The sequence below is a fragment of the Lissotriton vulgaris genome, chromosome 10, assembly GCF_964263255.1.
Source record: "Lissotriton vulgaris chromosome 10, aLisVul1.2, whole genome shotgun sequence".
In the NCBI taxonomy this organism is placed as follows: domain Eukaryota; kingdom Metazoa; phylum Chordata; class Amphibia; order Caudata; family Salamandridae; genus Lissotriton; species Lissotriton vulgaris.
The window spans coordinates 276,079,114-276,102,648 of record NC_141698.1 but is presented as its reverse complement, the minus strand read 5'-3'; the positions used below and the strand labels follow the sequence as shown (position 1 = coordinate 276,102,648).

Below are 23,535 nucleotides of genomic sequence, written 5' to 3'. Positions count from 1 at the left end.
GTTGTTGGGTTTATATGCCCTTTGCAGGGATCTTCAGTCAGCAAAGTCGTGTGCAATTAGTTTAGGGTAGATTTCCAGCAGAGAAGTACAGCTTCTCACCTCCCAGAGTCCAGAACATAAATATGTTACCGGAATCCAGATTTGACCCCACAGCCTGAGAGAAGAAAACTCCCAACAAACAAAGTTCTACCCCTGGTGAGGAGTCTGATCAGCTGAATTGAAGGGTGTGCTCTAGGACTACTGGCTCAAGATAAATCCTACTTTTGCGGTCAATGGAAAACCTTAAGCTAACCCAAGTTCAGCATTCTTTTGTTTCAAATTATATTCCCCCCACCATCCCACTAATAGCAGAGAAAGGTATACCACCAATACATGCCTGATAACTTTATTGCCTCTACTATATTGTGGGGCATGACGTCAAAGATAAGTAATCATAAAACATTTACAGGTAAGAACTGCTTATTTAAACACTACCACTAATATTTACCACCTTCTCACAGACTTCCCCATAACTTAGTCTGGCATATATGGGAAGATGAAGGAACACTCTGGGCAGATACATTCCTGAAAAACAATGGGAACTCCTTTAAGAAAGGGTCCTCCAGCAAACAGCGCAGAGAGGCACATTATAATGTTATTCTTGATTGTAATTCTTCCCTACCCGGAGCCTGCTCTGCTGGCTAGAATTCGGTCTGCGGGGCAATTCCCAGAATGCCTGCTGGTAACGCTTCTCGATCAGACTCTTTTGGGAGGAAACGTTAGCAACAAACAAAAACACACAGACAAACAAACACACACACACACCCACCCACCCACCCCTACCCCCACACCCACCTACGTATCTTTCAAACTGTAAGTCACCAGTAGGTAGTTATAGTTAGGACCTAGTTTTAGTTTTCATAGGAAAAGTGTTTTGTGACCTGCTCATAACTTTGCCACTAATTGTCGAATCTTCACAAAATTTCACCAAAACAGTGGCACTGTTTGTTTATTAATGGATGGAAAGTTTCAGAGTGATCTGTCAAGTGGGGTCCAGGAAACGGGCAGGCAGGAATGGGGAGGTGTTCACAAAATGTGCATTACTATGCAATTACCCATAGGGATTTTGAATACGACTACATTCCGAACTATTGGATGGAATTACACCACCTTTGGCAGAGAGGTAGCTCTTGGTCCAGAAAGCGCCCTTTTGTGATTTGGTGTAAATTCGTTCAGTAGTTGCAGAGTTTTTAAAGGAAAAACAAAATTGATCATTTAAGGACGCTGACCCTCCACGGATCTCCCGCAGTGGATCTGCAAAATCACACGTTACCAGCAATCCCATAATTGGCCAACTGCAACCTGACCAAGAGGTTGGGGGGCGCAATTTTAATCATCGGGGAACTCTTCTGGGAACTTAACATTTGTTTGCAAAATGATGAAAGGGGTCAGGGTAGAGGTACCCTGACCCCATGGGTGTGTTAGAGGGACCTATGTTGAGCACAAATTTGAGTTATATTGTTTTTTTCCACTTTGTGAATCCTCAGTTCCCCTATGAGGCTCAGCACAGCTCCCCATGTAAATCCGCAATGGATCCGAGAAACTTGGCGCACACTGAAGAAAGAAAACACTTTCAGACCCACTCAGACACCCACACAGGTACTCTCACACCCATTTACAGACCCCGTACAGGTAGTTACGCACCCACTCGCAGACCTATGCAAGCATTCATACACCCACTCACACAGCCCTACAGGTACTTCCAGACGCTCTCAGAGACCCAAGTCACTCAGCCACCGACTCACAGACGTAGGCAGGCATTTACAGAGCTACTAAAAAACCCACATAGGCACTGACACCCCAACTCACAAACCTAAACAGACACTCACAGACACACTTGCAGAGCCTCTCAAACCGGTTCACAGGCCCACAAAACCACTCACACACCCACTTCCAGACCCACCCAGACACACACCCACTCGATGACCCACCCAGAGACTCACAAAACCCACTCACAGACCCACCCAGATATTCACACACCGACTCACACAGGAAATAACAAACATTCACAGACCCAAAAACCCTTGCATACCCACTCGGGCAATCACACACCCATTAAAAGACCTACGCAGGCACTGACACATGTACTCACAGACCATGCACACAGTCACAGACCCTCTCGCATACCAGTGCGGGCATTCAAACACCCATTCATAGACCCACTCACACACTCACACACCTACTGACAGACCCACACAGCCACTCACAGACCCACTCAGACACCCACAGACCCACTCAGACACCCACAGACCCATGCAGGTACCTGCACATCCATTCAGAGAACCATATGGCAGTCAGAGACCCACTCAAACATCCACATAGGCACTCATACACCCACTTACAGACCCACACAACTACTCACTCACTCACTAACAGACCCATACATGCACTACCAATACCCAGGGACAAAATCACACAAGCACTCACAGACCAACTGACAGAGCCATGCAGGCACTCACACACCCACTCTGAAATCCATACAGACACAGACAGACCTACTCAGGTTCAGGTTTTAATGTCTTTATTTCGATAATGAAATCATAAAAGACAATTTTAACAAACATTTAAAACAATTTCATTATCACTACATATTACAAAATCTTATAAAAGTAATTATATCTATATATAATCAACAGTATAAAGTCAATCTAGAATCCACAGTTAAAAAGTTATTAAACCATTATTGAAAGGAAACAAGACATTAATTTTAACAAATCTTAAAAATATGTTTAGTATTTGCTGAAAAGCACTATACAATTTACACACTTTATTTGATCATGTAGCGATTGAATTCCTTCTTGCTCTGATTGCCCATGCCCAACCTAAATATTTGGCCAAACATATCACAGTAAAATCAGTTGTATTTGTTTTTAAAGCCCATATTGCATCCGAGGATTTTTTACATTTCATGCGTTTAAAAATGGGTTTTATCCATTTTGAACGGGGTTCTCTGTATTGAGGGCAGGCGAACAAAAAATGGCCCTCTGTTTCCTTACACCCGGGGCAGCGACTACAAAGATTAGTAGTGTTGTTGTTCCAAGATGAGGTGAAGGAATTAAGGGGTAATGAGCCCACCCGAAATTGGTGGAACAGTTTTCTGTCCAATGGCCTGGAGATAAGATCCCAATATATCTCACGAGCCGAATCCAATTTAAATCTTAAAAAACGCCCCGTCAGATCTTCAGAGCTGGATGCATATGCCAAAGAATGGCGAGTTGAGGCCCAAAATAAGCTCTTAAATTCCTTTTTCGGGGGGAAATTGTTAGTGCCTGGCGAAACCCACAAATGACTAAGACCCATATCACACAGGCTCTTTTTCACCGAGTGGAGCCAGGGGATTCGCTCAGAACCCCCAATTGCCTTCACCTCGGTTAACTCCTTTGCAAAGAGAGCCAACTCCTCCGTGGACCACAACCGCCTCCAGGTAGACACTACTCTATACCTTGCCATGTCTGTTATTGGAAGGCAACCCATGTCGTGGCAAAGAGGGATCAGTGGAGTTGATTGGGGAAGCCCCACCAGGTTGCGAAGAAACCTACACTGGATTTTGTACAAGCTCGAGAGATCCATAAAGCCCCATAACTCTGCCCCATAGAGTGTCGCAGCATTAATTTTGACATCATAAATTTGTAATGCGGGGGCAACCCTTTTGGTGATAGATTTCTTTTGCTCTCGCAGGAGGCAGCCAGTCAATTGGGCCAGTTTTAACTGCTGGGTCTCAATTTGTGGTTTCCAGGACAGACGGCAATCCAGAGTGACCCCCAGATACATCATCGTGTCAACTTGTTCCAGGTTGACCCCGTTAAGTTGTACACTACTACGTATAGGTTTTTTCCTGGAGAAAACCATAAATTTAGTTTTCCCCACATTTATCTGGAGGTCATTTTGGTTGCAGTATTCCTCAAAGTGATTTAGAGCCCTCTGCAGACCCCCCCTCGTCTTTGATAAGAGGAGGGTGTCGTCCGCAAAGATCAACATTGGGAATTTAGTCCCCGCCAGGGACGGTGCATCCGTGTTAGTAGACCCGAAGAATTTCACCACCTGATCTATGAAGAGTAAGAATAGGGTGGGTGCGAGGACGCACCCCTGACGGACTCCTCGTGACACTGGGAATGAGTCCGTAAATTGCCCTTGTGCCCCCCCATCTGACCCTGGCGAAATTATCTTCGTGTAGTCTAATAATAATTTCCACTAATTCCCCCGGCATTCCTAGGTCCCTTAATACCTGCCATAGTTTTCCCCTCGGCACCAAATCAAAAGCTGATTTCAAGTCTATGAAAGCAGCGAAGATGGTACCACCGCCAAGTATGACAGTCTTCCAGAAGATCATACAGAACCTCAAGACCTGGTCAATGGTACTTGTACCAGATCTAAAGCCCGCCTGTAATGGGGACAATATTCCTTCAAGTTCCATCCACCCAAGAACCCTTACCAGAATCATGCGAGCAAACACTTTCTGAAAGCAGTCAATTAGGCTAATCGGGCGGTAGTTCCCTGGGTTTGATCTATCTCCCTTTTTGTGTATGGGGAGAATCTCCGCCCCTTTCCATGTCTTAGGGATACGGGCACCTCTCGCTATAATATTAGCTATGCTTGTTAAGTAAGGTACCCAAAGGCCTGTATTTGCTTTGAATAGGTCTGCCGGAATTTGATCCAACCCGGGTGCCTTCCCCCTCTTTGTTAACCCTAATGCATACTCCGTTTCTGCTTCAGTAAAAGACAGGGTCGTATTGCCAGGAATTGTTACCGACAACATAGTCGATCCCGACAAGGAGTCAACAGCTACTGGGCAGAATTGGGTAGAGTAATGTTTAATCCAATCTTCTGGGCATACATGGTTAGACGGGGTACGAAACTCACCATCCTTTCCACATTTAACAATATCCCAGAATTTGGTCTGGTCGTTTGATTTACTGGCGTCCAGAAGGTCAGCCCACAAATCGTCTTCCCATTCCTTCTTTGCCACCCATTGAACTTTTTTATACCTTTTCCTGGCCTCTTTAACTGCATCAGAATCTCTAGATTTAACTTTCTCAATGAGATAGCTATGGGCCTCACTACATTCTCTATTGTACCATTTTGCTCTGGGTGGATTCAGGTGCCCAGTGTTAGACTTACATGGCTTTGATAAAATAATTTTAAGTTCAGAGAAACATTTGTCATGTAAGCCCATCATCTTATGTAGTTCGCCCTGGCCCCGCTCAACAGCAACAGCCCTCATATTATTTAAAGCATTTATCACCACATTTTCAATATTGGCCTGTATCGTTACATTATTTGAAATTAATGACCACTTCACTCTCCTCCGATCATTTGATATGGTTACAACCCCTTGCCCCCTCGGATCAGGTTCCCCTAATCTCTGATCACACATTTTAAATTTCAGGGACAGGGGGTTATGGTCACTTTCTGGGCGTACTATGATTTCCATATCATCAATTACACTCCAATATTCCATTTTTATAAAGATGTAATCAATCCGACTTTTCCTCACGCCATTGTCAAAAGTGGGGTTGGCTCCAAAGTCTGATTTGGTGCGACCATTCACAGCCCTAAAACCCCATGTAAGGCAAAAAGCTGTCCAGTTCAGAGCGGCCTCCGTTGCTTTGACTGGAGTTTTATTGGAAAGTTCAGGGATTTTCCACGTGGCATCTTCTTCAAACCCCCAGTTGTCCTCCGGCAGATACAATGGCTCAATCGTACAGTTGATATCCCCTGCAAGCATGATGAATGAGGCTTTATTCCAGCCCGTTAATAGGGTGTCTAAGGCACCTATCAACTTGGGGCATCGGCCGCCAGGGAGGCCTCTGGAGTATATGTTGATAATAAGCATATCCTGCCCCCCTGCTTTGCTCAACCTTATAGCCAGTATATCAGGGTTATCTACATACAATTCAGCAGCTGAAAAACACCAGGCCTGCTTTACCCATGTGGTTAATCCCCCAGACGCCCGCCCCTTTATACCTTTTATTGCCGGTTTAGAAAAGTTTATATATCCAGCCATGTAAAACGGAGCTGTAGCCCACGTTTCCTGCAGAAGTACAACCTCGTAATTGCCTATAAACCCCAACCAATCCTCAGATACTAGGCGTGACTTGGCTCCAGCAACATTCCAAGACACCATATGTGAAGTTAGTGAGTCTATCTCTGCATGGTTGTTGCTGACAGAGAGAGGGGATTGGGGACTCAGTAGGCAGGTATCTGTTGGTCCAATTTCTTCTGTGTTAGAAGAGGTAGCATTGATCCCCACAGGCCCCCTCTGCGTCCTGATATTATGGGGCATGAACAGTTGCTCCTTTGCTAGTTTTGGGGTGGGGGTGAATGGGGTATACACTCCTTCAACTTCCACTGATACTAGGTTAGATAACTGGGTCGGTGCACATAGTCAGTCAACCCATTCTAAGTCTGACAGTGCTTCAAAATGGTTATAGAGGGGAGGGTAATATTGGGGGTAGTGTATTGCAGGCTCTCGAGGTCCTCCCCCTTTAACTTTCCATGGATTGTGGCCCATAAGATTAGTTTGATGTGTATGGGGGTAGAAGTAGCCAAGGTGTAAGGTCTGGACATCACCCAAGCGGGCGAATCTGGCTTTCCTTTGGATTCTATCCACTACCCAGGGGTCTCTGAATGAAACTAAAATACAGTCCCCTTCCAGGTCTTTTTCACCCTTTCCTACCCATTCTACTCTCCTTACATAGAGGATTTCGGTAGGGGACGACGGGGAAAGTGGGCGATGTTTATTCAACCAGAATGTGACCTTGTTCCGCAAATCCCCTTGGGATTCTTTAATACCCTCTCTAAGGGGGGCCACTCCTGTTAATACAATGGTGTATTGTGACGCTTCTGGAGGTAGGTTAACCCTCGGTGGATTTCGTGTAGTTCTATTATCTGTCCTCTTGTTCCTATCTGGATGTGGGGTTTTGTTATCCCTACCCAATGCAGGTGTATGTGCTGGGGTATTTTTTAGTTGATTTGATACACCATTCGCTTGATGTTTTTTCCCCTGAGCGTTGTTGGCTGCCAATGGATGTTTGGCCTTAGGTGTTTCTTTAATAGGGACTCTACTAGCAGATGGTGTTTTTGCCCCCGTTTGTGGTTTCTTATTTAGGTTAATAGTTGATGTCACTGCGGGAATAGTTGTAGTTGTCCCCGTATTTAGGGTTGTTCCCCCTGTTGGATTTGGGCCCCTCGACTTTGTACCAATAGCTGTTAAATTTTGTAGGAGGTCCATATTAATATTAATAGCTGCTTCTAAAACATCTATTTTAGCGGACATTATCCTGGTACTCTCTAAGACCGGAAGCAATAAAGTTTTAACCATTGCTTCCATTTTTGCCAACAGGACGTCATCGCTACTGAGACAGGTTGGGCAGGGGTTAGAAGACCCAGAATGGGCCAATGATGGACAGTACACTATTGGGGGTACTTGAATGGTCTGGGAGTGGAAGGAGCTATTTGCAAGATCTATTTTAGGTTGTTTCTGTATCATGACTCCCTGTGGGCTTGAAACATGTTTTCTTTTTCGTGATACCCGATTGGTAATTACTGGTAGCGGGACAGGGGTACTGAGTGGGGTAGGGACATTTAATTGTGGGGTTCCTGGCGAACTACGCTTATCATTCTCGATAGGTAGGCTATCCACTTCTGTACTAGACAAATTATTGTCAGAGTTCAGATCCATATTTTCTTGTGACCTAGGTGTTATAGCTTCGACCTCATCCACATGGACTATTATGTCGGCGTCTGATGTAGAAATACAGTTGAACGCTGCGTTGGTTAGTGGGCTTTTAGCACGAGCCAAAGCACCTATTGAGGAGCGTTTCCCAGTGACTAAGTCCAGGGACAATCTGTGCTCAACCAGTTCATTTTCTTTTTCTAGTATTCCTGTAGCTCTGGTAATAAAGGCATCTAGGGGGCCTGAAACAACACCCTTAGAAGTTTGAATATGCACTAGTCGTTGTTTACCAGATCTCAGGGCCACATTTAGGAGCAGGTGTTAGAGCCTCTGGATACAGTTTGACAAAGTATCTAAATATTAGAACCAGGACTATAGGCCCAACCCAACCTCGTCCGACCCCGGACGGCCACAGACGGTCCCGCCCTTGTCCCGGGCTTCTCCCGGCGCCCTCCCGCGCGCTCCCGCGCAGCGGGGCTGGCCCTTCCCTTTTATTACAGTGGGATTGGACGTGAGGGGCGGAGCCGGCAGGGAGAGCAGCCCAGGTGGCCACGGGCGCGCGGGGACTCCTGGAACTTGGAGTCCACCGCTTCTAGCTCGCAGCCCTGCCGGTCAAGAGAGCAAACCAAACCTCAATGCCTTAAAGTCCGCTCCTAGCCGCGAAGCGGGACCCGCGAAGCGGGTCCGGCGAGGGGCAGCGGCGGAAGCAGGCAAACAGGCAACAACAGGCTCCCTCAGCTCCCTCCTCGGTCTCTGGAGCAGTAGGTCCGTCAGTGTCCAGCAAGTTTAGGCGAAGGAATCCGCTGGAAGCGGTGTAGGACGCCGCTTTGTTCTTCCAGGTGGGGGCGGAGCCGGCAGGGAGAGCAGCCCAGGTGGCCACGGGCGCGCGGGGACTCCTGGAACTTGGAGTCCACCGCTTCTAGCTCGCAGCCCTGCCGGTCAAGAGAGCAAACCAAACCTCAATGCCTTAAAGTCCGCTCCTAGCCGCGTAGCGGGACCCGCGAAGCGGGTCCGGCGAGGGGCAGCGGCGGAAGCAGGCAAACAGGCAACAACAGGCTCCCTCAGCTCCCTCCTCGGTCTCTGGAGCAGTAGGTCCGTCAGTGTCCAGCAAGTTTAGGCGAAGGAATCCTACTCACCCACAAAGGTATTCACAGACCCACTCACAGTCCTATGCAGGTATTCACACACACTCACAGACCCAAGCATCCACTAACGCAACCACTTAAAGACCCAATGCTGACACTTTCACACCCACTCAGAGTCACAGACCCACAAAGCCACTCACTGACCCACTCATCTACAGCGCAAAGCTGGCACCCTACGGGTATCCTGGCGCTTGAACTTCAGATGGTACGACAATTGAACAGATTCACAATGGCAGCAAAGAAACTAGATATCCCCCTAGGGAATAGCCAGGTTTTCAGAAGCTTTCTAAAACTGGTTAAAGAGTTAGCCTGTCTAATGGTCTGGGGAAGGTCATTCCAGAGTTGTGCAGCAGCGACGCCGAAGGCTCTGCCGCCCATCCTGACTCTCTTAAAGCCAATGGTCTTTATCAAGTTTACATTGCAATATCTGCCTTTCCGGATTGTACCAAGAGAATCTCTCCCGTAGTGAAATAGGGCCCACGTCATGTGCCGCTTTGTACACAATACATAGGGACTTAAAACTGATTCTCTCTTTAATAGGCAACCAGTGCAGATCTCTCAGGGCTGGGGTCGTAGAGGGCCTGCGTTGCCTATTCAGAGCCAGTTTAGCTGCCATAGACTGGACTCTCTGTAATTTCCGTATGATGTACTGTGGTGCTCCAAAATACAGAGCATTACAGTAGTCCAGCCTACTAAGAATTACACTCTGTACCGTGAGTGAGCGAGTATCCTTAGGCAGAAGCGGGAGGATCTGTCGTAGCATCCGCAGCAGCAAGAAACATACATTGGCCGTTTTATTTACCTGGGATTCCATTTGGAGACTACCCTCCAATTGTACCCTCAGATTGCGCACAGTTTTGGCCGGAAGCAAGGGGTCATCCTCTGGGGTGAGCTTAAACTCTGGCATTAATGATTGATGCACACTAGAGGATGGACAGAAAAGCACCTCGGTTTCCCCCCGTTGCATTGTAAAGAATTCTGCCTGAGCCAGCCTACTGTCTGGCGCATGCACTCTTGATGAAACTTGTCCATCGATACCGCCTGTTTCCCTTTCAGGGAAAACACCAATTGGGTGGCGTCCGCGTAGTTAACCAAGTTGATGTCGTAAGACTTGATCAAAGAGAGTAGGGGGCGCAAGTAGATATTAAAGAGGATGGGGCTTATCGCCGACCCCTGCGGAACCCCATATGCTACTAGAGACTGGCTCGACTCGTATGGAGGCAGTGACACTACCTGTTGCCTTCCAGTTAGATAAGAACGTATCCACTGCAGGGAACGTCCTTTTATCCCTATCGTTTTTAATCTCTCCATCAGTACTGTATGGTTCACTGTGTCGAATGCGGCCGACATATCTAGTAATACTAGGACAGATGATTCTCCCTTGCCTGCTCGCATCCGAAGATTATCCATAACAGAGACCAAGGCAGTCTCAGTACTGTGGCCCGGGCGGAAGCCAAATTGATCCTGGTCAAGTAGGAGGTTATCCTCTAAAAATCCAGACAGGGTTTTGCTGATTATTTTCTCCAGGACCACTTCCTCTTCTAAGGACTGGATGCAAATTAGGCGCAACCAAGGGAAGGTTTCCTTTCCAGATGTTTTTCAAATTCTATAAGGCAGGGGATCCCGGGGGGAGCCTGTGGTGATACTATGAGCCAACTCATTAAACCGGTCCTCAGATGGAACCTGAAACCTGATATAGGTTCTTCTCCTAATCTTCCAATCCGATCATCCCAGTTGTTATTATTATTGGAGCCTAACTCACCCACGGTTTTACAGATTTTTTCTTCAAAATGTGCGGCAATCGTATCACAGAGTTTCTGTGAAGCGACCACCTTGTTACTTGCAGGGGTTGGATGTGAGAGATTCTTCACAATACTAAAAAGTGCTTTGGTACAGTTCGGGGCATGCAGAATAGAATTAGCAAAGAAATCTGCTTTGGCCTTAGCTATTCCCTCCTTATAGCAGGCCATAACTAATTTCAGTTCCTTTCTATCTGTATCTGCATAATTCCTCCTCCATTTTCTCTATGCCTTCTTACAGCTAAGTCGTAATGATTTCAATTCCTCACTAAACCATGGAGCAGAGGCTTTCTTCCTGTTTTTAAGTCTCTTAATTGGGACTAAATTATCCAGGGAACTACCTATAAAATTACAGTATTCCTGATAATTTTTCTCGACAGAACTAGAGGGAGCAAACAGATTTTGATCTGGTGATATAAAATAGATCTTGTTTTTAATTAGCTTAGCCCCCTCTCTTCCCTGTCGGTAAGTAGTCCGACAGTTATTGCTAATCTCCGGTCGAGAAATTAAAGTGTGAAAGTGCACTAAGGAATGATCCGACCAGTTTTGGGGCAGTATGTCCATTATCTTGGTATCTGTCGGGTTTGCAAATAACAGATCCAACACATGTCCTCCCTGATGTGTCAGCTTTTGTACCAACTGACAGCGATTACAGTTCTCACATGTTTGGCTCAGCTCTCTCAGGTGATTGCCTAGAGTCCCATTATCCCACAAGTTAAAATCCCCTAATATAATCATTCTGGAATGAGCTAGGGAGAGGTCAGTAATAGTATCAAAAAGTACTTGATACTCAGTGTCTGATCCAGGAGGTTTATAACAGACCATACCAGTGACCAACCTCCCCTTCGTCTCCTGCAGTGAAAAGCCCAATATTTCTATCCCTGTCACCATCTCTATCTCTAAAGGTGAAAAATCCAATTTTTCCTTGTGCATCACCCCAAATCCTCCTCCTCTCCCCACCACTCTAGGTTTGTGAAAAATGTTAAAGCCTTCCGGGCAGGCAAGGCCCAGTTCTACCGAAGAATCTGTGCGAGTCGAGGTCTTTGTAAGGCACAAGACATCTAAGTCCAGGTCCTCCACCAAACTGGAGATCTTCGTGTGATGTTTTATCAAGGATCTACAGTTCAGCAGCCCGCAATTTAAAGTACTCTTATCATTCCTCAAAATTACTGGATGTTTGAGCCCCCCCCCCCCCCCCCCCCCCACCCCTCTTACCAATACTAAGCAAGCTCTCCCTAGAGTAAGTTTTCCTACCTTGAGCTAGATTGAATCGGGCAGCATAACTGGCACTTGGCACGACCAGTGCACGGACGGGCGCAGAAGGGCTTGCCTCTGGTGCGCCAATGGCGCGCACTTGCATTTGGCACTTTAAATAGGCCTACGAGCACCGATGCTTGGCTCAGCACTAGCGCGCGACCCCAAATGGCGCCGCAGAGTAAGCTCGTCATTCAAGATGGCAACCAGAGATTTAGGACAGCACGGCTTCTTGCTAAAACAGCGAGTGAAATATTTCAATTTTAGGTGAGAGTGTGCGGACCAGGGCAGTTAAAAAAGTAAGTAAATCCCAGAGTTAAAAGTAATCAGTAAACTGTTTCCCACATTTCGTTTTTAAAAAGCTTCAACATAACAAGATTCCAGCTGCATCAATGAAGCAGTCCGTGTCCTACGGTCTTCAGTTCAAGACGGTATAGTTGCACCTCAAGATTTCCAAAGAGAGACTTCTTCTCAATTCTCCCAGACTCGTTCTTGGGCGTCGGGTGTTTGGGACCAAGTGAAGCTGGTTCCACTTTCAAATGACTGTATGCTTAACTCGTACAGAACAAATATTCATTATATATTAAGAGAATTGAGAAGAAGTCTCACTTTGGAAATCTTGATGTGCAACTATACCGTCCTGAAGATGGTCTTGAGATCTTTTAGACCAGCGAGAGACCGAAACGTCGACGCATTGACACCATTTTGCTCATATTTGTATGCCTAATAGACAGAACACAAATCAGATTAAATGCTCTGTTTAATTCTTAAATATGGTGTTTTGTTTTCCATATGTACATAAAGCAAAAGGTGTCTATATACTACTGGTGAAAGAACAGAGAATTCCAGTAGTATGGCTGTTGCCAGATTGTGATTCAGATATAAAAAACTTTGAATCTGTATGCTGACATTCAGAACCAGTCTCCTGGGCTTTGTTGCACCACTGATATATGAGCTGTTCTATATGAATCAACTTTATCACACTATAGGGGTCTTTTGGAGTAATTATCACCACCCACGGTACCGCTCCACTATAATACTATACTCACAAAAAAGATAACAAGATGGTTTGGCTGCTAGGCTACCATACTAGGGTGTACGTTTAAGGGAATGGGCAATTAATCTTGTTAAGACAAGAACCCTCACTCACCCAGAGATGACATTCTTCATCACTGGGTTCCCTCTTGCACACTGTGACCGCAAGGTACACAGTGTGGGCTACAACTCTCCCTCAGGAGAGGAGCGGAGGTGTTTTAGGTCATCCAATGCAAGTCGGAGTGAGGGGCAGAGTGCAAAAAATCGAAAACTCAAAAGTGAATAAAAACAAACTCATGGATGGACAAAGATAACTTTAATTGGTGTCCCCAGTGGTGAGGGCTAAAATCAGCTAAGTGAAAAATAGCGGTATGGATGTTCCTTATTGGGTTTAAGTCACCTTATCCCAATTAAAGCTATCGTTGAGTATACTATATGAATCAACAAAACTAGACTCTCACATGCCTCAGCTGCTTTAAGAGACCACTGGCACAACATTTTGTTTTATAAAGGATGCCTCTATAAGCGTGCTTTAAACAAAATGCAATACAAGATGTCATTATTATCAAAATATCAACACCTACTCACTGTCAGAGGTAGTTTTATATTGCAAGGGGGAAGTATTTTCTGAAACACAAATACCCTCTTCTTTGTTGCATGTACTTTGCTCTCCACCAAAGTACAGGTGAACCCTAAGAGGATTTGGACGTTCTGCTGAGATATTAGTTATTTCATACAACATTACTCCATATGGGGGCGGGCCGACACCAATTCATGTGGATCTATAAATCCATCATGGAACTAACACTATGATTATAATACTACAGCAGTCAAGTATGAAGTGTGAATACTGTATGACGTGTATAATGATTAAATCCAATAAAAAGGTTTAACAAACAAAAAAATAGTGATTTCATACAGTGCTTATAAATCTAATGCCATTAATCAAATAATTATCTGTGAAACTCGCATTTCTGAATTGTTCTCCGATTTACCAACTAATCATCTGAACGCATCAGCACCAACATCGGAGTTTTGAGTGGTATATAAATGCTACAATACAATTTAGATATAGGTAAAACTAGACATTTTCGTTGAATTTATTTACTGAAAAGGATAGATTGATAAAATATGCATGAAAACCTGGGTATCACTTTATCTGCATAACTCTGGCTAAGAATTCCTTTCTATCTTACATTTTGAGGTACAATCTTTCAAATAAATATTGAAACAAAAACCCACAACAAGTTAACAAAGAATTACAGCTTGGGAACTGGCAACCACAGATGGTCACTTGCATCTTACCAGCATTAGGTTGATGTTTAGATTGAGGATTTGATGGCTCATGTCTACACTGTAAGAGTGTGCAAAATGGTCCCGAAGGTAGGCAAAGGCACCAGCTGCACACTGAAAATGGGTGCAGGACACTTTCATACCCTGGAGTTAGGTTGTGAGGGAAAACAAAAAGAAGCAAGTCACAAAGTGGTCAAGCAGACTGGCCCACTAAGTACAGACATTATGAAACATAAAACATAATTACAATAAATTGACAATTATAACTAAAGGCCTATTTTTACACTTCTCGGACCTCCTTTCAGTGAGATGGTGCAGATGTCACAGTGGCACAAACCGTTTCATTTTCGGAGTGGGGGATGTGTACTGCCAAGGTCAGCACAGATATTCCCCCGCCACCTCATTCTGGCTTATACTATAGGACCAAGATCTATGGATCAGCCTGAATGGGCAGGGGAGCAGCCTCACCCGAGTAGTGGTTACGGTGGTCCATGCTAAACTGTCCCTCCAAGTCAATTATTGTTCAGTAAAAAAGACAGGCTCAGTGAGGATCTTATGTGGTGATAACTGCATCGCTTACCTTTCTCATTAAATGACCAGGATCGAAACTATCAACTTATATGTACAGCCACACTGATATGGAAATGCTCTCAGGAAGTGGCTATAGCTCTAAATGTTCTTGACACTTTACACAGATGTCAAATTAAGTGGCCCTGCAATGTTTGTTCGCACGTGGTCAGTGCAAAGATTTAAAATGGAGTCTGGCAAAGAAGTGTACAGACACTACAGCAGAAAGGGTGTTAAGGGGGTTGAATGTATAAGAATATTCACTGTTTTCGATATACGCACCAAATAACATGTTTTGCACCACCCTATTACCGCTTGCTGCAGAGTTACTGTCTGCGAGCATTTCAAAGGAGTAGTTGTCAACAAAGAGGTGGATTTGTGCAAGGCTCACTGGAATACCAACATCTGTGTAACCAAGACCAGTGAGATATTTTCTCAGCAGCACCAGTAGATAACTGGAGAGCCAACATACATATGAGTCACTCGAATACATTTCTTTCTTTTGGGTATAGCCCTGCAGTTCTGCACCATTTCAGTGACATTTGGGATTTTAATCTTGTCTGATCATTCACTAGTGGTTTTGCTTTTTAACATGGGGTCAACATGTTAACGCAATGGAGACAAAACGTAGCATTTATGGAACCTGTCCTACATGAAAGTGTTAAAAGATACTATTGAACTAATTATTATAAAAAAGTTAGTGATACTAAATCTGGGATGCTGCAAATGCATTAATTATGGCTGAATTAATTAGATTGACTTCACTATTCTAGGAAGCACAGCTGAAACTTAATGACCAATACTAACAGCTGGGTTACCTCAAGGCCAGACTGAAGGAAAGCGTCTTGCCCAAAATATGTAGGGCCCTTAGGACAAATAGGGGTGACATTGAGGCTATCACTAAAATATTCAGGGCCCGTGAGGGGGAATGAGGGGTTAAGGGTGAAGCGGAGGCAACAAAGGATGACATCCATAGATCGTCAAGCGGGGGCCGAGATAAAAGGGGGGTCCCAAAACGTGTTTTCCCCATGTTAATTTCCATAGGGCGGTCGACCTCACTTTTAGCCCGAACAGCTGAATGGATTTCCACCAAACTTGGCAAAATTGTAGGGACTGGTAGCCCGATGTGCCTTTGCTATGTCTCAAGATATATGCTCCAGTGGTTTTTATGAAAATTAACTTTGAAAAAATATATATTGGGCTACATTGGGCTATATATATATGTTAGAGCCCAAATGTAGCCCAATATAGCCCAATGTAACACAATGTAGCCCAAAGATGGGCACCAGAGACAAAAAAAAACAAATGTAGCCCAAATATCAGCCAGATGTAGCCCAACTATAGCCCAATGACAGAATGTCCCAGAGTGTTCTAAAGAACAACTAGAGCGCTAACAGTCTTACTTATGACAAAAGTATGGCACACCTGAAGTCATCTTGATTGGAATAAAGTGTTAACACTTAAAACATTTAATTTGCAAAGGAACAAAATGAGGGGGTTCATTTTGCCATAGAAATTATGATTAGTGCTGAAGAAAGAAAAATTAGGGCACATTTTGAGTGACTTCTCAAATCCTCTTATATTTCATTAAAAAAATTCTGACATGCAGTCTCCCAAGATGGCCACCAGAGACAAAAGAGCCCAAAGGTAGCCCAAATATCAGCCAGATGTAGCCCAACTATAGCCCAATGACAGAATGTCCCAGAGTGTTCTAAAGAACAACTAGAACGCTAACAGTCTTACTTATGACAAAAGTATGGCACACCTAAAGTCATCTTGATTGGAATAAAGTGGTAACACTTAATACATTTAATTTGAAAAGGAAAAAAACGAGGGGTTTCATTTTGCCATAGAAATGTTATATATATATATATATATATATATATATATATATATATATATATATATATATATATATATATATATATATATATATATATATATATATATATATATATATATGGTGCTGGAAGTAGACGACCTTTTTGTATAGATCATCGATCCAATCTGTGAGACTGCAACATCAATGCATTTGTGGCTGCCCCTAACTTTGAATTAAATTGACCGTAATAAGGTATCCTGATTAGATAAGCAAACTTGTAGGGAGTTATTAGAGCTTTCTTGTGGAGATTCAGTAAGCTCTTGGTTAATAGAGCTTCCTTTAGTGGTATGGAGATAGGCTTCTCAGAAGGTTGCTGGTCCTCCACAGGTGACAGTTCTTCTTTGTTGCCTGATTTGATGTTTTGGATAGTGAGTGATACAACCTGTTTATTTGTACCTCCCATTCCGCCTTACTTTGTGATAGAGGTGTGTTTGATCTTGATAAAAGCTCTAGCGTTGGACTCTGGCATGAGCGTGTGTGTCTTCTTTTGTACAGGTTTGTACAGGTTTTACTTCCTGAATAATTGTTCTGCCTTGTGTGCAGCAGGGTTGATTGGGCTTGTTTTAAGTAAAGGGCACCCCATAAAAGGGGTCCCATTTTCAGTTTCCGCTTTCATAAAGTTTGCTGTAATAACTTTGGTCGATGCCCGGACCGGGATCCCCGACTGGCTCACACCACTGCTTATGTCGCCGCCTCCTCAGTGCTGATTCTAATTCTGCCGCCTCAAAAAAGGTGCATGAGAACAACAGGAGAGGACCCATAAACCACGTTGGGATGGGTGTATCATGTGAGTAAAGACAGTTCCCAACAGGTATTATGCGGAGACAATTTTGAAAATGTATGCAATATGCATTACAAAGAAAGGAAAACCAAGGAGTCAAGGGATTTTCAGAGAGGGTAATCTTATTTTCATAAGCAATAGAAAAAAACTTTCAAGGGTCAATACAGTTAAAGCAGCACTGTACAGAGTGGATCTTGTGACAACCCGGTGACACTTGGTGCAGGTGCTATATACAATCAGTGACAAGTGAGTGTGCAAGTGTTTAAAAACAACAGCAAAGGCGACGCATTAATCAAGATATAAACATCAGATAATGGCCCCAACAGAGACAAGTAACCATTACTTGAAACACAATTATTTGTATGGGAGCACAAGACGTGAAATGCGTCGTGAAATTCAAGCTGTCTAGTCGACGGCGTTTCGATCCCCGTTACTCGGGATCCTCATCAGGACGGGGTTGTCGATGGGAACAGTGCTGTGGACAGAAAGGGCAGTTTGAGCGCGGGGTCTGGGGTTGGTAAACGGGCAGGGGAGGGGAAGTGCACAGGTGCTCAATCCGGTCTGAATTGCGAACTAAGAAGTGTCATGATGTGGGGGGGTGAGGGCCGGAGTGGGACGGGGATTGGTGACATAAGGAGTGGCTAGGGTCCTGCAGATTGCGGGGTAAAAGCCGTTATTGCTCAGTCAGCCTAGGTGGTCATTAAGCTAGTGAGAAGGGTCGCCGCAATTGGAAGGTGGGAAACTCACACTTAAGCTCTGGCAGGAAGACGTGGTTGAAGTCCTGTTTATAGACTCGATCGTCCAAGGCTACTTGGGAGCAAGTGGTAAACAGAGTTTTAGAGGAGGACTACACATATTGGTAACGACTAGAAACCCTGGTAACAGTCATTACCTGAATGTTTCTTCCGTCTGGGCAGCGAGTAATACTGGCGAGGCCTGAGGTGGGGGGGGAAAGAGAAAGGACAAGTACTTAACGTGAGCCCAGTGCGGCATCAAAAGACCGCTACAAATCTCGATGTGACGGAGCGCTCGGCAAAGTTCGATGCAGTCATTAAGGAATTTGTACCCATCACCGATACCTACATACGCGACACCATGGATTTAATCAATACCATAGAGGATCAACCCTTTGAACTAGACGCCCAAACCATGGCCAGCCTGGACATCGAGTCCCTTTATACCAACATACCCCATGATGAAGGACTCGAGGTAATCAAAAATCTACTAAGTTCTAGACCCCAACCAGCCAAAATCCCTACTGACTTTATCATGGACCTCCTTGAGAGTGGCATTACAAAACAACTATTTCATGTATAAAAACATATACTACCTCCAAATCAAGGGAGTATCTATGGGCGCTTGTTTTGCACCGAACTTTGCCATCCTGTATGTCCATAATCTGGAAAAATCATTGATTCTGAACTCCATCAACCCGTATCGACCCCAAATCCATCTGTGGCGTCGATATATAGATGACATTTTATTGATTTGGAATGGAACAGCCGACTCTTTACAACCCTTCATGACCTGGCTAAATTCCTCACAAGAACATCTCAAATTCACAAGTGAGACCAAATCAAATGATCTACCATTTCTGGATGTCATTATAGACGCAGAAGAAGGAAAACTGGGAACATCGCTCTTCCGCAAGCCAACAGAACGTAATACCCTATTGCATTACTCTAGCAACCACCCAAGGGGCTTACGAGATGGTCTTCCATTCGGCCAATTCCTCCGAATCCGGCGCAATTGTAAATGGCGCAAGGACTACTTCAGGGAGGCAGACATCCTGGCCATAAAACTTATAAACAGGGGATATCCACGACGCCTGATTAACCAAGCGAAGAAACGCGCATGGTATAACCATCGCGAGAATTTACTAGTTCCTAACCAAAACAAAAAACCCATGAACAGAATTCCCTTTGTCTCTGTTTTCAGCCCAGACAGCAACAGAGTAGCAAAAATAATCAAGAAAAATTGGGCAGTACTGAGGTTTGATGAACAATTCCATGAACCACCACTTTTCTCATACCAGAGAGGCAATAACATTGCCAATCATCTTGTTCGCGCCATTACATGGCCCACTGCCACAACGGACAAACATACCATCACTGCGGCCTGGGGAATGCCACCAGTAATTGGACACTTCAAATGCCAATCATGTAGCGTCTGTGAGCTAACCTACAACACCAAGGAATTTGTTTATAATGGACAGACTCACCAACTTTCTCACCACTCAAACTGTAAGACTCAAAACGTCATCTATGCTATCCGTTGTCCATGTGAACTAATCTATATTGGCCAGACCACCCAAATGGTCAAACAACGGATAATACAGCACAAAAGCAGAATTAACTGCAAAGTACTTACGGCTCCACTGGTCGCACACTTCTTGGAAAAGTCACATACGGACACTGACCTAAGATGGTTTGTCATTGAAAAACCAACACTGCCTATCAGGGGCGGCAACATGGCAGTCCTTCTCAACAGAGCAGAATGCAAATGGATTGCACGAGTGGACTCTGTAAACCAAGGGTTAAATACCCTTGATGAGTGGACAAACACCATCTCCATCTAATTCCTCTGTCCATTCCTTCAAACTACCATCTCCATCTAATTCCTCTGTCCATTCCTTCAAACTGTATATACCTATCCCTCTTCTAACTGCCTCTTAAGTGATGTAAAGAAATGTGATGTCGTTGTTATTTGGATAATAGAAAAATGCCTTGGCATTTTGATGAGCCGCTTTTATCTTAAAATGCGTTGTGTAAATATGCCTAATGTATACATTCTTAATTTGAAATATCTCTCAGTGTATATCATGGGGCTATTCTAATAACAACAGTGTAACCATGTTCACCTCCGTCCAATACCTGAGCGCTGCTAACCTCCTCCTTACACACCCCCTCCGCAACATGCGCGTTCGGTCTGAATTATTGCCGATTCATTCCTCTCGAGTGTCACCTAGGCAACCCCCGTAAACACCCCGTAGTCCTCCCTCAATGTTGTTAGGAGTCCCTCTCACTGCCCCGGTACAGCCAATGCCTGACCGGGACACTCCCCCTCCCCGCCCCTGGCAGTCACGTGACCCCGCCCCCAGGCCGTTTACTTCCCGATTCATTTTAAGGAAGAACACGACCGCGGACAGCCAGCGCATTCACTGCCTGCTACCCGTTTGACAGCAGACCCCCGGTTACGGCCCACAGCCCTGATTCAGTCAGGTAAGAGACAATTTGGAGCGCGCGTCGAGCGCTCCGTCACATCGAGATTTGTAGCGGTCTTTTGATGCCGCACTGGGCTCACGTTAAGTACTTGTCCTTTCTCTTTCCCCCCCCCCCACCTCAGGCCTCGCCAGTATTACTCGCTGCCCAGACGGAAGAAACATTCAGGTAATGACTGTTACCAGGGTTTCTAGTCGTTACCAATATGTGTAGTCCTCCTCTAAAACTCTGTTTACCACTTGCTCCCAAGTAGCCTTGGACGATCGAGTCTATAAACAGGACTTCAACCACGTCTTCCTGCCAGAGCTTAAGTGTGAGTTTCCCACCTTCCAATTGCGGCGACCCTTCTCACTAGCTTAATGACCACCTAGGCTGACTGAGCAATAACGGCTTTTACCCCGCAATCTGCAGGACCCTAGCCACTCCTTATGTCACCAATCCCCGTCCCACTCCGGCCCTCACCCCCCCACATCATGACACTTCTTAGTTCGCAATTCAGACCGGATTGAGCACCTGTGCACTTCCCCTCCCCTGCCCGTTTACCAACCCCAGACCCCGCGCTCAAACTGCCCTTTCTGTCCACAGCACTGTTCCCATCGACAACCCCGTCCTGATGAGGATCCCGACTAACGGGGATCGAAACGCCGTCGACTAGACAGCTTGAATTTCACGACGCATTTCACGTCTTGTGCTCCCATACAAATAATTGTGTTTCAAGTAATGGTTACTTGTCTCTGTTGGGGCCATTATCTGATGTTTATATCTTGATTAATGCATCGCCTTTGCTGTTGTTTTTAAACACTTGCACACTCACTTGTCACTGATTGTATATAGCACCTGCACCAAGTGTCACCGGGTTGTCACAAGATCCACTCTGTACAGTGCTGCTTTAACTGTATTGACCCTTGAAAGTTTTTTTCTATTGCTTATGAAAATAAGATTACCCTCTCTGAAAATCCCTTGACTCCTTGGTTTTCCTTTCTTTGTAATGCATATTGCATACATTTTCAAAATTGTCTCCGCATAATACCTGTTGGGAACTGTCTTTACTCTCAAAAAAGGTGCAGCACGTCAGCCAACCTCTGATCCTTAATTTTTTACCTTCGCCCTTGGTTTGTGTCATTGCATTAATATTTTTGCTGTCACAGTGGAAGTCTCAAGCTTAATGACATGTTGTTGTTATTAATATTATATGAGCACAAGTTTTCAGTAAGTACAATTATTAATGCGTTCAACATCAACACACAATTGGCACATATGCTTCAGTTTTCATATCAACATACTGGATCCAGCTTTGTAATCAACAACCCTATTACCCTAGGTGTTTATTAAAAACCCCTATGAAGGTGTAGACATAAAGAGGCACAGATAAAAGCAAAGCTGCGATAAGGGCACGTCCAAACATCTGCTTTGCAGCTGGCAGAATTTCAGATGTGAGAAAAAAGTTCTGGAATGGCAGAGATCTCTCTAATGCAGAACAGTGGATTTCAGTAGGCTGGGAGTCACAGCATATTTGTTATGATACTCTTCAGGAGCAGGTTTACTACATAATGTATGTATGTATGTATGAACGAATGTATGTATGTATTTATGTGCTATTTGTACATAGTGAGCCTAACTAAAGACAGAGAAGCGCTGTACAGAGTCAAAGGGAAGCATTTAGTCAGCAATTGATTTGAGAATGACGAGAAGTAGGTTTATTTTCCATCTTTCCATCAAGAAAACCCAGAAAGAGATCTTGACTAGTGAAATATTGCTCTGTACCCTAGTCTGTAGAAGAGGGTTCTAATGTCAGACTGGGTGGAATATTCCTGTCTGCTTTCCGCCCTCTCCAACCCTTGGTCAACCACACATGTGGAGGGGTTTGTTGGAAGCTACCGTGCGTATGAGTACCCTTTTTTGACATTGTATTCAACTCCCAGGAAAGATTTGGCCTCCCCACTGGGTGAACACTTTTCAAAGATTTCCTAAAAGTAGCTTGTATCTGGAATGGTAAATAAATAATTTGGTAAGGAATTTTTCATGTATTCAAACCAGGAAGTGTTGGCAGCCATCTTGTGCCCCGGACGGAGGAAGAAAGATAAAAAAAACAAGAAAAGGGGCCAGGGTAAAAACATCCTGACCGCCCCAGGCTTGGTCAGGGGGTCCCACATGGACCCCCAGTCCAAAAGCATTTGTAAAAAAAATTTAGGGTGGGGCCGCTAATTTGTCTGGAATGGTTTTTAAAACATTGTATTTTTTGCTGTCAGCATGGAATCTAAGGAAGGGTTTTCAAAAGAGAATTATATTTTACTTTTACCAACATTGCGGGAGCATTGAAAGTGTTTTTTTGTTTTTACAATATTGGGAAAGGTTCAGTAATATAGCATTTTTCATCTATCTTTCGATACGCACATGGGCATCGTCCGGATCGGATTTCCTTTTAGCACGACCTGACTATTACACGATTTTTCTACAAAGCTAGATGCAGGCTTCTGTCATTTCACACACTTAGTTGGACTTGTTTGTATTTCTCCGTAGTGAACCTAGCTGGGCCACATTTCGAAGTTGTGCTGTCAGCATTTGTATTACACACTTCCGCCATTTGCATGGCACTGTAGCCGTTGCGGCGGGCCAACAAAGCCTGTAGGCATTATTATGCGCTTTACGGCCAAGCGGGGTCACCTGTTGTACAGCACTGAAGTCAGAGCCGCTCTTGGAGTTACAACAGACTGGCAGGCCTTCAGACACGGCCAGTGTGCTGTTCGAATCACACAGACCATAGCCCGCTGAGTCCCGCAGTTCTGTAAGAGAGGCCTAGGTAGGTGCAGAGTCACAGATATGTTAAGGAGTCCAGGGAGAATG

At 44.7% G+C, this 23,535-nt stretch overlaps 1 protein-coding gene across 1 annotated transcript in view; it reads right to left on the bottom strand.

Annotated features, from left to right (window-relative positions):
• Nucleotides 1-23,535, bottom strand: part of PTPN23 (protein tyrosine phosphatase non-receptor type 23) — a 599,643-nt gene that overhangs the window by 462,473 nt on the left and 113,635 nt on the right. The window contains exon 6 of the mRNA XM_086941008.1: nt 14,253-14,384. Coding sequence (XP_086797134.1) covers nt 14,253-14,384 — 132 coding nt within the window. The remainder of the gene's footprint in view (nt 1-14,252; nt 14,385-23,535) is intronic.